The 14929-nt window shown below is 46.5% G+C and overlaps 1 protein-coding gene across 1 annotated transcript in view; it reads right to left on the minus strand.

Annotated features, from left to right (window-relative positions):
* The window catches only part of B4GALT1 (beta-1,4-galactosyltransferase 1), an 83630-nt gene extending 70452 nt beyond the window's left edge, over window positions 1-13178 (minus strand). Inside the window, exon 1 of the mRNA XM_044280233.1 lies at window positions 12719-13178. Within this exon, the coding sequence (XP_044136168.1) occupies window positions 12719-13163 (445 nt within the window). The 5' untranslated portion in view covers window positions 13164-13178. The remainder of the gene's footprint in view (window positions 1-12718) is intronic.
* Between the last annotated feature and the right edge of the window lie 1751 nt (window positions 13179-14929).

Here is a 14929-nt window from a genome sequence, read left to right on the forward strand (position 1 = left end):
TGAGAAGTTTTCTACGCGCCACAGTGGAGGGGGTGCCATAATGGTCTGGGGTGCTTTTTCCTTCAGTGGAACAATAGAGCTTCGGGAAGTGCAGGGGTGTCAAACGGCCGCTGGCTATGTCCAGATGTTGCAGAGAGCATTCCTCATGACGGAGGGCCCTCGCCTGTGTGGTAACGACTGGGTTTTTCAACAGGGCAACGCTACAGTACACAATGCCCGCAGGACAAGGGACTTCTTCCAGGAGAATAACATCACTCTTTTGGCCCATCCTGCGTGTTCCTCTGATCTAAATCCAATTGAGAACCTTTGGGGATGGACGGCAAGGGAAGTTTACAAAAATGGACAACAGTTCCAGACAGTAGATGGCCTTTGTGCGGCCGTCTTCACCACTTGGAGAAATGCCAAAGCATGCCAAAACAAATTTTTGAAGTGATAAACAATAACGGCGGAGCTACTCATTACTGGGTTCATGTTTGGAAGTTGGATTTCTGTTTTGGGGTGGTTTAGTTGTTTTTTTTTGGAGGTGTGGTCCTAAACTTTTGATCAGCTGAAAAAACAGTGTTTCAGTTTATTTGTTGTTTTCATTAAATTGAATGCTCAAAAAATGTCTGGTCTCACTCCCCATTTCTTCTTCTTGCATGTTGAAGCTCTACTTTGAACCTTGTTAAGATCCAGCCATGCTAAATATGATTTTTTGCCATTTTTCAAGTGGTCTTAAACTTTTGATCAGGACTGTATATACTGTATTGTGGAGATAGTCTCTGGTATTTCTTTCAGACCTAGAGATTTTACCTTTAAGAGTCAGGGCTCCATGATAGCATTTAATTCTGACTGTGTACCACTGAAATGCCCCATTGTTTTACCCTGTTATTTCCTCTTCTACTTTAACAATTTCCACCTACAGCGTTTCTGTCGCCAATTATAACTGTTATATTGGTAGTAACATAAGGTACTCATTGCATGCTATGTCTGCAGATACTGTTACAAGATGGTGCAGTGTATCTGTAAGCGTACACCTCAGACATCAGGTACTCGCTCAGACTGGAGGCATGGTGAGACAAGCTAAGGGCCGGATCAGCCGATTGTCCTATTACATGCAGTTAGAGATGAGCAAAGTATTGCTTTGTGATTAATTACTTCGGCACAAAATGCATTTCTTTGTAAGTAGTGCGTGCAATGGCAGGAACCGGCGACTGCACTGCTCCCTGTCATTAACCCTCTCAGATACTGAGTTCATAGATGATCAAGGCATCTGATAGTAATAACACTGTGTAAAAAATAAAAATAAAATCCTACTTGCCTCATCCATGGTCACACAGCTGGCCACCATCTTGATTAAAGATCTGGCGCCAAATCTCACGTAGCTGGGGTGATGATGTCATCACGTTGGCCGGCATGGTGACGTCATATATCACAGTGCACAGGATTTTGTGCAAGATCTCCATGCAAGACGGTGGAGGCCGGCCTGTCGCAAGCAAATGGATGAGGCAAGTATGATTTTTTTTTTTCGTTGTTCTTTACACTTTTTCAAGTAAATTCAATTCACTACCACGAAGCACAAGGAAATTCGGCTTCACAGCGAATGGAATTTATCCTGAAATTGGTTCACTCAACACTACATACAGTGATCTCCTCCACGTGATTGCCATTGTTGGTCCCCATACAGAATCCGAGCGTGAGCAGACGGCACAATCTGCTGCCGGCAAACAATGAGTTTTGTGACCACATAAGGCTACTTTCACACTTGCATTCGGAGAGGATCCGTCTGGTATTTGTACAGACGGATCCGCTCCTATAATGCAATTTGTATTCAGACGGATCCGTCCAGACTTTACATTGAAAGTCATTGGGGGGCGGATCCGTTTGAAAAATGCACCATATTGTGTCACCTTAAATGGATCCGCCCCCATTGACTTCCATTGTAACTCTGGACGGATCCGTTTGCCTCCGCACGGCCAGGCGGACACCCGAGGTGTCAGCCTGCTGAGGAGAGGACAGACGGTGCCAGACTGAGGCATTCTGAGCGGATCCGCATCCACTCAGAATGCATTAGGGCAGTACGGATGCGTTCGGGGCCGCTTGTGAGAGCCTTCAAACGGAACTCACAAGCGTAGCCCCGAACGCTAGTGTGAAAGTAGCCTAAAAGGTGCAATTACCTGATGGGCGAGTATTTTGCTCATTCATCAGGTCACTGGTGGCACCTTTACATATGCAGATCATCACTAATGAACGTTCCTACAAATGCCTGTTAGCGATGATCTGGCCGACCCTTGGCCACTGTAATACAGCCCTACCCTCTCTTCGTTTGAGGGATTCAAGCCTTTTTACATAATCTACCGGACATTGTTCTTTAATCCGGGAGGGTGGAAAACCAGCCAGAGAGAATATATTTAAAGGGTCACTCTGCGAGAATGAAACTACATCAGCTCTATTGTCCGTGAACCTAGAAAGGTCTACAAACAACATATTCAGTCCAAACAGAGTGGCCTAGTGAAGCAAATCCCAGTAACATCCAAGCCGCCTGTGTAACCAACAAGTCCACACAGGAGCAGAGGAGGTCAGAGCGATGCTAATCTTTGTGGCAATTTTGGATGTTACTGGCAGTCACTGTCCATCTCGCAGAACACAACCCTTTCCTGGTGGCAAGGGAGGAGCTAGCTCCTAGGTAGAGAAACCTGTCGGGAGGAGTGGAGCCAGATATCCAGTAAGGGCAGTATGGATCAGCTGTGTTTTCATGTGGCTAAATAGGATTGGCAGTGTTAACTCATACCTGCGCAGAGGGTCCGATAGGAAAGAAAAACTATACAGGACAAAATTGTGCCCGAGTCTATACTGGAAACCTGACAGATCCCATTTCAGTCAATGGGATCTGTCAGTCGCAGTTGGCTTTTGGCATGTGCTATATTTGGTGATTCACTTTACCTGTTCCTATGCTGACACAGAAACACCGAATTTCACCTTACACTGTTTTGCGTGCCACATGCATGGCACGGACACCTTGTGTGTGCGCATTTTCCTCAGTCCCATTAACAGAAAGGGCTATTCTTGTCCACAATATGGACAACTGGACACATTCTATAATTTGCAAAACAGACAAAAAATATGGATGTGAGCGCGCCCCCACCGAATCGAATGGGTCAGTGTACCGTCTTCAAAAAATGCACGTATCACACAGATGAAAAATCCAGTCGTGCGCGGGAGACCTTAATTGCATTCTGCATTTGTACACTAGTATAACATTGTATCAGAAGCCATTATTATAACACTGCCCGACGGTTCATGCTTGTTAATGATCTGGCAGTGTAATACTCTCGCTGATTGCCCGACGATGAGCAAATGCTTGATTATAGAGCAATCCAGATCTTTTGACATGTTAAAAAAATAAAAATAAAAATTTGCAGGCAGCATATCGTGCTGTCTAATAATGATCTGCCGCCAGCATGGGGATGAGTAATGGCATAGTGGTTGCTCCTCCCTATGCTTCCGAGGAGCTACATGTAATAGCAGTGGGCATCTCTGCTAGTGAGCAGGCGATTGCCGGGAGAGAAGCGTTCCGACAATCGTGTGCCATATAGGGCTGTGTAATACAGCCCTGCAATCCACCAACATTCAGCAGGGGCCGTGCTGGCACACTATAGGATAAAGCACCAGCCTAGGCGCACTGCCACTGTCAGCGTTTTCAACTATAGTGTGCAAGCACGGCCACTGCTTATGGATTACAGGGTGGTCTGTAACCATGAAAACAAGCATTGTAAAATGTGATGGAAAAATGAATCCAGCCAGCAAAGGAAGCAATATGGACAACGACAATACATTAGTAAGTGCCTTGTATTAACTTTCTCTACATGATAAATGCCACTTGAAGTGACAAAACCTACTTTAAAAGGCACAGTAAATCTGCCCAATGGATTTCTTAAGAAAATTGTCCTAGGGTATAGATGCTAGACAAGTGATTAACAAAAGGAAATGAAGGGCAGACACATTCAGGTAGTAAATGATTCACAGAATTGCCTGTAGTTTAAATCCAAACTGTGATAAAACAACAATAGCTTTCCGACTCTATAACCAATATTCCAATTGTATGATTTTAGGAGCACAGCTTCGGGTCACTAAGGCTGCGGCCTCCGCTACCTCCAGTGTTATGAGACTCCTTTTCCAGCTGATTTTAAGTGACCACTAAGGCTACTTTCACACTTGCGGCAGAGTGATCTGGCAATCTGAATGCAAATGGACAGCATTTGTAGACAGATCCGGATTTGTCTAAACGGATCAGTTATATATTTTTTGCACATTTTTACCGCTCTGCGAGGACTTATCTGGCATTGGAGTATTTTTAATGCTGGATCCGGCACCAATACATTTCAATGTAAATTAATGCCGGATCAAGCATTCCGGCAACTGATCCGGAATTTTGGACAAAAACGCCGTTCAGTGACTGAACTGAAGGTATCCTGAACGGATTGCTCTCAAATCAGAATGCATGGGGATAAAACTGATCAGTTATTTTTCCGGTATTGAGCCCCTAGGACGGAACTCAGCGCCGGAAAAGAATAACGCTAGTGTGAAAGTACCTTAGGAAGAGTTCACATCGAGTTTTTCTGTTGCTAATTTTGTAGTGGATTCCACATGGAAAACAATTCAATCCACCTCCCACCATGAGGTAGTGCACACAGCGTTGTTCCCCCTCAGTTTACATTACTGACAGATTTGGTTGTCATACAGGTTCTGCATCTTGAAACATTGTACTGTATTTTTACAGTTGCTAAAGGGACTGTCAGATTGAAAAAATGCTAAATGGCAGGGAAAGCGTTAAAATAATAAGACAAATTATACTGTATATAGTGGTTGCTTTAATTCTTACATGACTGCAGTGGTGACACATACGGAACGTGACTGGTAACGGCCTCGGTGCTCTCATGCTGTAGTCTAATTATATATACACACATTTCTAGGCAATGATTGGGGAGGGGAAATAACAGTGTACAAGATAAACGTACTTTTTGCTGCGTTTACATCCACAACGGAGGCTTCCATTAGGAGCTTCTGCTGTACATTTTGACAGAACCCATTAGAAATCAGAGGAGGGCCATCGGGCTCTGCTGTTTTCAGACATACGACGGATCCAGTAACGTATTAAATTACATTTTTCTGCTTCTATAGCAAAACACAATCTTGATGCAGATGCCAAATCAGCCTTAGGCCTCTTTCACACGACCGTATGGCTTTCAGTATTTTGAGGTCCATTTTTCACAGATCCGTTTTTTTGTTTCTGTTTTTCCGTATGGCATATACAGTAATTGTATAGAAAATAATTGGGCTGGGCATAACATTTTCAATGGATGGTTCGGCAAAAATGGAACGGATACGGAAGACATACGGAGTACATTCCGTTTGTTCAGTTTTTTTTGCGGACCCATTGACGAATGGAGCCACGGAACGTGATTTGCGGGCAATAATAGGACATGTTTTTTTCAACAGAACGGAAATACGGAAACTGAGTACATTCCATTTTTTTGGGAAAAAAAGCAGCACCCAGGAGGACCCATTCCTAAGAAGCCATCTTGACATGGCGAGTGTGCCTATATATTTTGATCAAAACGAGGGATGTTTATACACTATGCTGAGCGGCCGTAGATAAATGCATGGCATGTGGGTATGCGATCCATGTCTTTCTTTCTATAGATTCTTCTACATGTGCCAAATTATACCAGTTTTTGGTGCAATTTTAAACCAAAATGTAGATTCACTCAAATCAGTAAATGTGGCCACTGGGTGCTGTGAGGAAAGATTAGCTCTGTAGTACAGGATGTACAGCCATGGAGTTAAACCACCCCTGTAACCATGCTACATGCGAGTGGTCCTATGTGGACCCCCTGTTAAGAACATTGATATCTGTCTGAATACTGTTCCATTGGGTAATTATACCCACACAGGTTTTATTTATATTCATGTAGATATGGTCTGGTTTTTGGACCTGGGAGCTATCAATTGGTAACTATCCTCTGTTATCTTTGATTATTTTGTTGCTTTGGTGTATAGAATACCCACTTACTGTTCGTCCCCTGAAGAACCCCCTAAGGGGAGAAATGTGTTGGGATGGTATAGGGCAGCGATGGCCAACCTTGGTACTCCAGCTGTGGTAAAACTACAACTCCCAAGATGCCCCCCTTGCTGGGCTGCTCTTAGAACTCTGTAGAAATAAATGGAGCATGCTGGGAGTCGTAGTTTCACCACAGCTGGAGTGCCAAGGTTAGCCATCACTGGTATAGGGTATATTAGGGGTAGGTTCAGGAACAAAGTGCTTCCACCATTTGGGTGCATCTCTGGGTTGAGGAATAGCCATGCACCCCACAGGGAAAGGATCCTATCCCGACTACGTTCTTCTCTACTACCCCACCCTTTGATTTTATAAGTGTCTTTATTGGTTCTTATTTACATGTAGGTTTAAGATACGTGTCCACATTGTGGTTGTTTTTATGGTATATAATAAAGGTTACGTTTTAAGAGATTCGTGCCCTCTGTGCCACGACCATGATGTGATGGGGCCTGCATCTACACTTACAGAATACATGTGTGCCCACATAAAATCAAAGCTACAGTATGGACCTACAGAACTCTCTGGGCGCTGTATTGTGGATCCGGAATATGGTGATGTGGCTAATGGCACAAAGCAGCGTCACAAGAGCAGGAGTGACAATTATACAATCAGTTATAAATGGTTATTGCAGCTGAATAACACCTTCAGGCAGTGAACGGGACGATGAACTTGCGGAATTATAATCATGTTCGTACTCAGACTTGTCTTCTACATATCAGGAAATAAGCTCAAAGCTCAGTTATACCAGGGTGTCATGTTCAAGAAGTTTCTATTATAGTGCCCACAACAGCTGGAGGGTGAGATGTTGCCGTTTTTGTCGTGTTAAAAAAAAAAAAAAAGCACCAAAGGGCACGTGTGTTTATACCATAACTACAGTTTCTACATCACCACTGTGGTCAGTCATTCACTGCAGTGGTCCCAGTGGGAAAGCAAAGGAGGAGAATCTGTAGAAAAGGTCTCCGGAGGTGAAAAAATGGCAATGCCCCCCCTGTTGCTCCTAGAGGCTCATTTGCATATATTAAAACATCTTTCTCAGCAATGCGGGCACATATGGGACCAACACAGATGTCTTCAGCTGCCAAGTGCACATGTAACAGGTCAGCCAGTTTGAATCTTTAAAAGTATACGCTCCCCAGCCAATACCATTTTATAGCTCCCACAGAACTACTGAATAAAAAATGGGGTAATCTTGTAAATAAACTGCATTACTCACCTTGTGCTAAGGCTAGGTTTTCCCATTCAGGTGTTTTGATGCAGACTCCAAAAAAGGGTCAAGCCTTTCCTTCATAAATGTCCTCCCACTTATGATTAGTTTCTGCCTTTGCTTCAAAAGACCAGAACATGGAAAGCCGGCGTAATACTACAGGCTGCATTAGACCACATTCACAAAGAGGATTCAGGTGCATTGTTCACTGACAGAAATGCTGCGGCTAAGGCCTCTTGCACGCAAACGTTGTGTGGCCGTGGCCAATGTATTGCCTCCCGCATACGGTGGGTCCACAATACACTGGCACCGGCCGCGTGCACTCTGCATCACGGATACGGACCCATTCACTTGAATGCGTCTGCAATCACAGAGATGCAGAACAGAAGCACATCTCTGTGATTGCGTTCCTCCGTGCCTGCCCACCGCAAAAAAATAGAACTTGCCCTATTTTTTGGCAGTGTGGACGGATCACGGACCCATTCAAGTTGAATGGGTCTCGATCCGTCTCGGCCGCCACACGGATGTTGCCCGTGCATTGGGGACCGCAATGTACAATGTTCATGTGCAAGAGGCGTAACACACAGGAACATATGAACACCCTCCCTGGCCCAATAACTACACACAGGAACATATGAACACCCTCCCTGGCCCAGTCACTACACACAGCATGCGGTAACTTGTATACAGTAATTTAGTAATAAAATTACCCTGACTGATTGTACAGCTCAACTAAGGCTACTTTCACACTTGCGTTCAGAGCGGATCCGTCTGAGACGGATCCGCTCATATAATGCAGACGGTGGCTCCGTTCAGAACGGATCCGTCTGCATTATATTGTTAAAAAATTTCTAAGTGTGAAAGTAGCCTGAACGGATCCGTCCAGACTTTACATTGAAAGTCAATGGGGGATGGTGGACCCGTTTGAAGATTGAGCCATATTGTGTCATCTTCAAACGGATCCGTCCCCATTGACTTACATTGTAAGTCTGGACAGATCCGCTTGCCTCCGCACGGCCAGGCGGACACCCGAGCGCTGCAAGCAGCGTTCAGGTGTCCGCCTGCTGAGCGGAGCGGAGGCTGAACGCTGCCAGACTGATGCATTCTGAGCGGATCCGCTCAGGGCTGGACGGATGCGTTCGGGGCCGCTTGTGAGCCCCTTCAAAAGGAGCTCACAAGCGGACACCCGAACGCTAGTGTGAAAGTAGCCTAAGCTGTTGAGGATAAAATACCGCCTACAACTGAGGATTAAGTCACGTATTTACTAATTTCTCCTCAGAGTAAGGGGCTGTACAAGGCAAATAGGATAAATGAAACAGCAAAACCTACCATCGCACCCAGTAGTTTAATCGCAGGGACTGATGCGTTATTATGGCGGCAAGGAGCTTCATGAAAGCCCCCAAGTTCGCCCGCTATCTTTATACAAGTACTAGCAGAATTACTCCGCTTTGCATGGCTCTATTTCATTTGCTGTTTGTGTGTGAGGTTAAAGATAGCCACAGCCGCGTCCACGACGGCCAACACGCCGCGTCGGCCACAGCGGCCCCATAACAGCGACAGACAGCCACAGCGATAGCCACAGTGCTTCAATATCCTGGAAACCTGGTGTAAAACTGTATATATGTCAGTGAGGCTAAGACTAAAGGACCTGGAAGCTTCTATGATGAAGCCATATTTGTTTTTTCTGTGAATATCACAAGAACGGTAGGTCCTAGGAAACTGAAAACCCGGTCTAAAACCTTCGGAAGCACTTGATGTACTTATGTGCCAAATTTGGTGAAGATTAGTCCAGTCGTTTGGCCGTCAATAAAGAACAGACAAACAAACGTATTTTTATATACACAGACTTTAGCGTGATCGAGCCCACTAGTGTAAAACAGATAAAATGTTTAAAAATATTGAGAGGAGAAAAAACAACACAGTATTAAAAGAAAATTCCCACCTTAGACATTTATGGCAAATCCACAGGATATGGCATAAATGTTTAAAAGATGTGTGTCCCGAACCCTGGTGGGAATACCCCTTTAACCTTTACAATGGACAGCATGGTAAACCCTCCTTTCATTTGACAAAGTGGCTTTTGAGGTTGCTTGCGATGATCGCTGGGTCTGGAGATTTTTCATGGCTTTCTCTTCTGGTTTTAGTTTCATCCACCGTGCACTGCAGCTGGCACATCTTGTCTCTACCCCAACAATACTTTTCTAATGATATTTTTAAGTCACTTGACATCTTCAACGCCAGCTGCTTGAAAGAGGCAGACGTCAGGACAGTTTGAAGGGGTTGTCCACCCTATGTTTACTGCTGCACATGTGCTAAAGGCAGCTAGTGAATCCACTGGTCTAATATGCTTAATTCTTAGCATTGTCTCTTACCTCCAGGCCAGTCCTGTAATGGTCAATGTGACTAGCCTTGGAAGTGCAGCGTACTACAAGTACTTGTAATTACACTACACCGCCGTGTAATGTACAGACCAGGAAGCAGCAGTGCTCACATGGAGCGCCACCTCCTCATTAAACCCTAACCGATCTGATATTGATGACTAGGCTTGAGCGAATCAAGTGTCGATTTGTTCAAACACTTCGTTTTGATGCTGTATGGAGATATGTTGCTGTGAGTCATTAAAATATATTGGCTCAGTGGAGGCTGAAGTCGCGAGAGACTTCGGTAATCACTTCTGCGTCTTGAAAAACATTTAAAAATAGTACCAAACCTGACTTCGGATTGCTATTTTAAGATGGTTTTAAAGATGCAGAAGTGATTACCGAATTCATTCACGGAAGTCTCGCGCAACTTTGGCCCAAAACAAAATTTTGCTTTCACGGAGCCCATACATTTTAAGGCAACATGCACATGACCGTTGTGCGTTTTACCATCTGCAAAATACGAATGGCGTCCATGTGCGTTCTGCAATTTGCGGAACGGCACAGACAGCCATTACTATAACTGACTATTCTTGGCCACAAAATGGACAAGAATAGGACAGGTTATATTTTTTGGGTAGACCACGGAACGGAGCAACGGATGCGGACAGCACACGAGTGAAGTGAATGAGTCCACATCCAAGCCACAAAAACTGCGGCTCTGCTGCGGACTAAAACAACGGTTGTGTGCATGAAGCCTCATTCTGTTAGGTGACAGGTCTCCATATGCCATTAAAACGAAGCGACTTCAGATCTATGATTTAAAGCGCGATTCGATCAACACTACTGATAATAGGTCAGCAATATATGGCTTAGCAACTCCTTTTTCACGATTCTGATAAAAACCACAGGCTACGAAGGCCTTTAACACAGAAAGATAAATTGTTATAAATGCAGTTTAAGGCTGCAATCTTCATTGTAAAGCAGGGTTGCCAACCAGATTTGTATTTATTTTTTCTGGACAATTTAACCCAAAATCAGACAGCCAACATTTTTTTTAACGGACCAATTGTAAAACCATAATGAATGATAGAGATTCTAATACATGTCTATAGCTCAATATACTGATAAGAACTCACTACCAGCATTTACTGCGAGATGTAAAATGATGATAATTACCACCAAAATAATCTAGTCAAATCATGGACACATTATTTCTTTTCACGGACACAGATTTAAAAAAAAATATAAAAATCACCTATTTTGAAATTTCTGGACAGTTGGCAACCCTGTTGTATGGTCAGAATCCAGGAAGCACATGGGGAGGGCGATCAAAAAGCTGATGGGGCTGAAAGCGGCAGGAGGAGGTGGAAAGGGCTATCCAGCAGGGTCATAACTAGCTGTCCTCTGTATCCCGTTACTGCTCCGTATTATTTAAATACAATATTTGTGTCCTCTTTTGGTCCCTGCTACTTTCACACTAGCGTTCGTCGGTCCGCTCGTGAGCTCCGTTTGAAAGAGCTCACGAGCGGACCCGAACGCCTCCGTCCAGCCCTGATGCAGTCTGAATGGAGCGGATCCGCTCAGACTGCATCAGTCTAGCGGCGTTCAGCCTCCGCTCGGCCAGGCGGACAGCTGAACGCTGCTTGCAGCGTTCAGCTGTCCGCCTGGCCGTGCGGATCCGTTCAGACTTACAATGTAAGTCAATGGGAACGGATCCGCTTGAAGATGTCACCATATGGCTCAATCTTCAAGCGGATCCGTCCCCCATTGACTTTACATTGAAAGTCTGAACGGATCCGCTCAGGCATCTTGCGCACTTAGAAATTTTTCTAAGTTATTAATGCAGACGGATCCGTACTGAACAGAGCCTCCGTCTGCAGTAATATGATCGGATCCGTTCAGAACGGATCCGATCAAGCGCTAGTGTGAAAGTAGCCTTAGTTGCTGCTTTTAGATACGAGCAGATTTACATGAAAGTGCAGCACTCAGTATTCACTATATGGCGGATGTACCGGATACAAGTAATTTAATAAAACCTCTGCTTCCCCGATCCAGGACAGACCTACGGAGTAAGTCATTTGTCCGCTGCAGTCCTGTCAGCCTTTTATGAGGTCTGATTCCGGAGTCATAAAAGGCTTCAAGTTTTGCAGTTGGCAAATTGCAGATTGGACTTGTGGCCGCATTTTGCAACATATTCTGGCTTTCCGCAAAAAGATAGAACATGTCCTATACTTGCCCACGGAATGAGGACCAAAGACTCACTCGCCACTTTTTGAAAAGGGGGTATGGCAAACTGCCTCAGTAAATGTATCGCGTGTCGGTCTTGATAAATCTCACCCAATATGTCACACAAAAAAAAAAAAAAACAATATATAAAAACGTTCAAGAGTTATTACCACATAAAGAAACCAGTTAGATTGGCAAAATGGGGCTGCATCTTTAAAGGGGTTCTCTGAGAATGATATAAAATCCAGTACGTTCATGCCACAGCAGGCGCCATCCACGGTCCTGCCCTAAAATCACTGCTGACTTTTGTTTGTTACCTGGATGTAGAGTTTTGACATTTTGTACATTCTTGTAGATTTGGAGTGTGGAGGCTGCAGTGGAAGGCGCTCTAATATTCGGCTGCAGCCCCTCAGCCCTGTAGTTCTACATCCAAACACATTTCAGACACTGTTCACATGACAAGCGGGGGGCGTTCAGTCATATACCGCCTGTGTCAGCCAAATGTTACCCGCGAGGACTGCTGATAAGACGCACAACATTTATCAGCTATCCACAGGACATCACAAGAATAGGAATCCTGAGCCCCCCGTTTCTCCTCACTCTGCCCAGGACCCCCATGGACAGAACAGACCCCCAGGGATCCTGTGGACAGGTGATAATTAGATTGGTGGGGGGGCACCAAGGGGGTGGGGGGGGCACCAGGACATGGCACCAAGGGGGTGGGGGGGCAACCAGGACATGGCTCCAAGGGGGTGGGGGGGCACCAGGACATGGCGCACGCACACACACACACAACACTAGGGTGTAGGACTAGATACGTCAGCTTACCTAGGAGGGGAGAGGTGGCCGGGCAGTCCGCTAGGTTCACAATGGCCGGGGTAGTGGGCTCTTGCGTGGCATTCTCCTCAGTGGTGGCCAGGACAGTAACAAGGGGTCCAACAGAAGAGTTGGCTCTCGGTCGAAATTGGAGTTGCAGGGGCTCCGTGAAATAGGCTGTACCTCCGGCGAACATGTAGTAGACCAGCGTAACACTGAGGTGGAGGGCGCAGAAGAGCACCAGCAACCGGCAGGCTTTCTGCAGCGAAGCGCCGGGCAGGACGGCGACAGAGCCCTGCAATAGCGGATCTTTCATCATGGAGCCCCGTGAGGAGAGGCGCGCGCACTCCGCCACACGGTCCACACTGAGCGCAGGGCAGCGCTCGCTCTCATCAGCCAGAAGCCTCCCACTGCTCACAGACCTCAGCGGCCCACCGGACTGGGGAGCCCCTCCCATGTGACGTCACCGAGGCCGGGGTATCATGGAGGAGAGGCAGGGCAGGTCTGTGCAGGGACCCTAAGCATCTAGTTGCACAGCCCGCCCATATCATCTCCCGACATGTTGAGTCTGAGGCGGCTGGTACTGCGGCTCCCATGGACGGCTCGTGTACAATTCATTCGCCTCACCGTATATAGGAAAGCCAGTATGCTAATGGTGCTATTCAGGGTACACGGAGATGGTTGTTTTGGGAGGTGGGTGCCTTGGGGGGATTCATTTTTCTGGGTGTTCTCCGGGCTACAGATATGGATGCCCTGTCCTCTGGATAGGTCTATATGAGACGCCTGGCACCCCCACCTATCAGCTGCTTCAGGCAGTCAGAGACTATGGGGTAGGCAACTTCCCACACTCCAGCTGTTGTGAAACTACAACTCCCAGCCTGCATAATTGATCTGCTCTTCTCAGAACGCCCATAGAAATGAATGGGGTATGCTGGGCATTGTAGTTTCACAACAGCTGGAGTGCAGAAGGTTGCTGACCCCTAGGGTGTATGGAGTTGGACAGCGCTGTACACTGCCTAGTGGCCATGCTGGGGTACTGCAGCTTAGTGTCCATTCAAGAGAATGAGAGCTGAGCAGCGGCTGACAGAGAACTGAAAATGGCCCTGGAAAAACAAAAGTGGGTCCAGAGAGAAGGCAGGGCCAGCCAAATTAGACGGATGAACGATATTTTATATTGTTCTATAAAATACCACCCCAGCAGAGCCAAATAATTCAGTGCAACACAATAAACTGCCCCAGCATGACAAAAATCTCAGGGCAGCACAAAATAATGCCCCGACGCTGTCATAGGCTTCAGGCCTATGTGGTAGTAAAAGCCCAGAGCAGGCGGGCGTGATGACGTCATCGCGACCGCCTGTGCCAGGACGCAGAGCACCGACGTGTGCAGATCTGCGTCGGACCATCCTGGGCCTTACCACCAGCGAGTGAGGTCTGGTGAAAGGACACAGGTGAGTAAAAAATTTTAGATTTTTTTTTAAGTGCCGGCATTGGGGGACATTACTGGCCGGAAGGGTGGCACTGGGGAACATTACTGGTCAAAAGGGTGGCACTGGGCACATTACTGTCCAGAAGGGGGCACTGGCGGACATTACTGGGAAGAAGGGGGGCATGGGGGACATTACTGGCCAGAAGGGGGGCACTGGGGGACATTACTGGCCAGAAGGGGGGGCACTGGGGGACATTACTGGCCAGAAGGGGGGCACTGGGGGACATTACTGGCCAGAATGGTGGAACTGGGGGACATTACTGGCCAGAAGGGGGGCATTGGGGGGACATTACTGGCCAGAAGGGTGGAACTGGGGGACATTACTGGCCAGAAAAGGGGTACTGAGGGACATTACTGGCCAGAAAGGAGACATTACTGGCCAGAAGGGGGCACTGGTGGACATTACTGGCCAGAAGGGTGGCACTCGGGAACATTACTTGCCGGAAGGGGGACATTACTGGCCAGAAGGGTGGCACTGGCGGACATTACTGGCCAGAAGGAGGGCACTGGAAGACAGTGTGTGGGGAAATTACAACTTTGGGACATATTACTACTGTGGAGGCAATTTGGGAGAAAATTACTATGTGCAGGCAGTGTGGGGGCATATTACTACTGTCCGGCAGTGAGGGGGGAAGTTATTATGTCGGGGCCGTGTAAGGAAAGGGAAATTACTATTGTGGGGGGGGGGGGGGGGGGGGTTACTATGTGGGGCAGTGTGTGTGTGTGGGGAAATTATT

The sequence above is a fragment of the Bufo gargarizans genome, chromosome 1 (assembly GCF_014858855.1).
Source record: "Bufo gargarizans isolate SCDJY-AF-19 chromosome 1, ASM1485885v1, whole genome shotgun sequence".
In the NCBI taxonomy this organism is placed as follows: domain Eukaryota; kingdom Metazoa; phylum Chordata; class Amphibia; order Anura; family Bufonidae; genus Bufo; species Bufo gargarizans.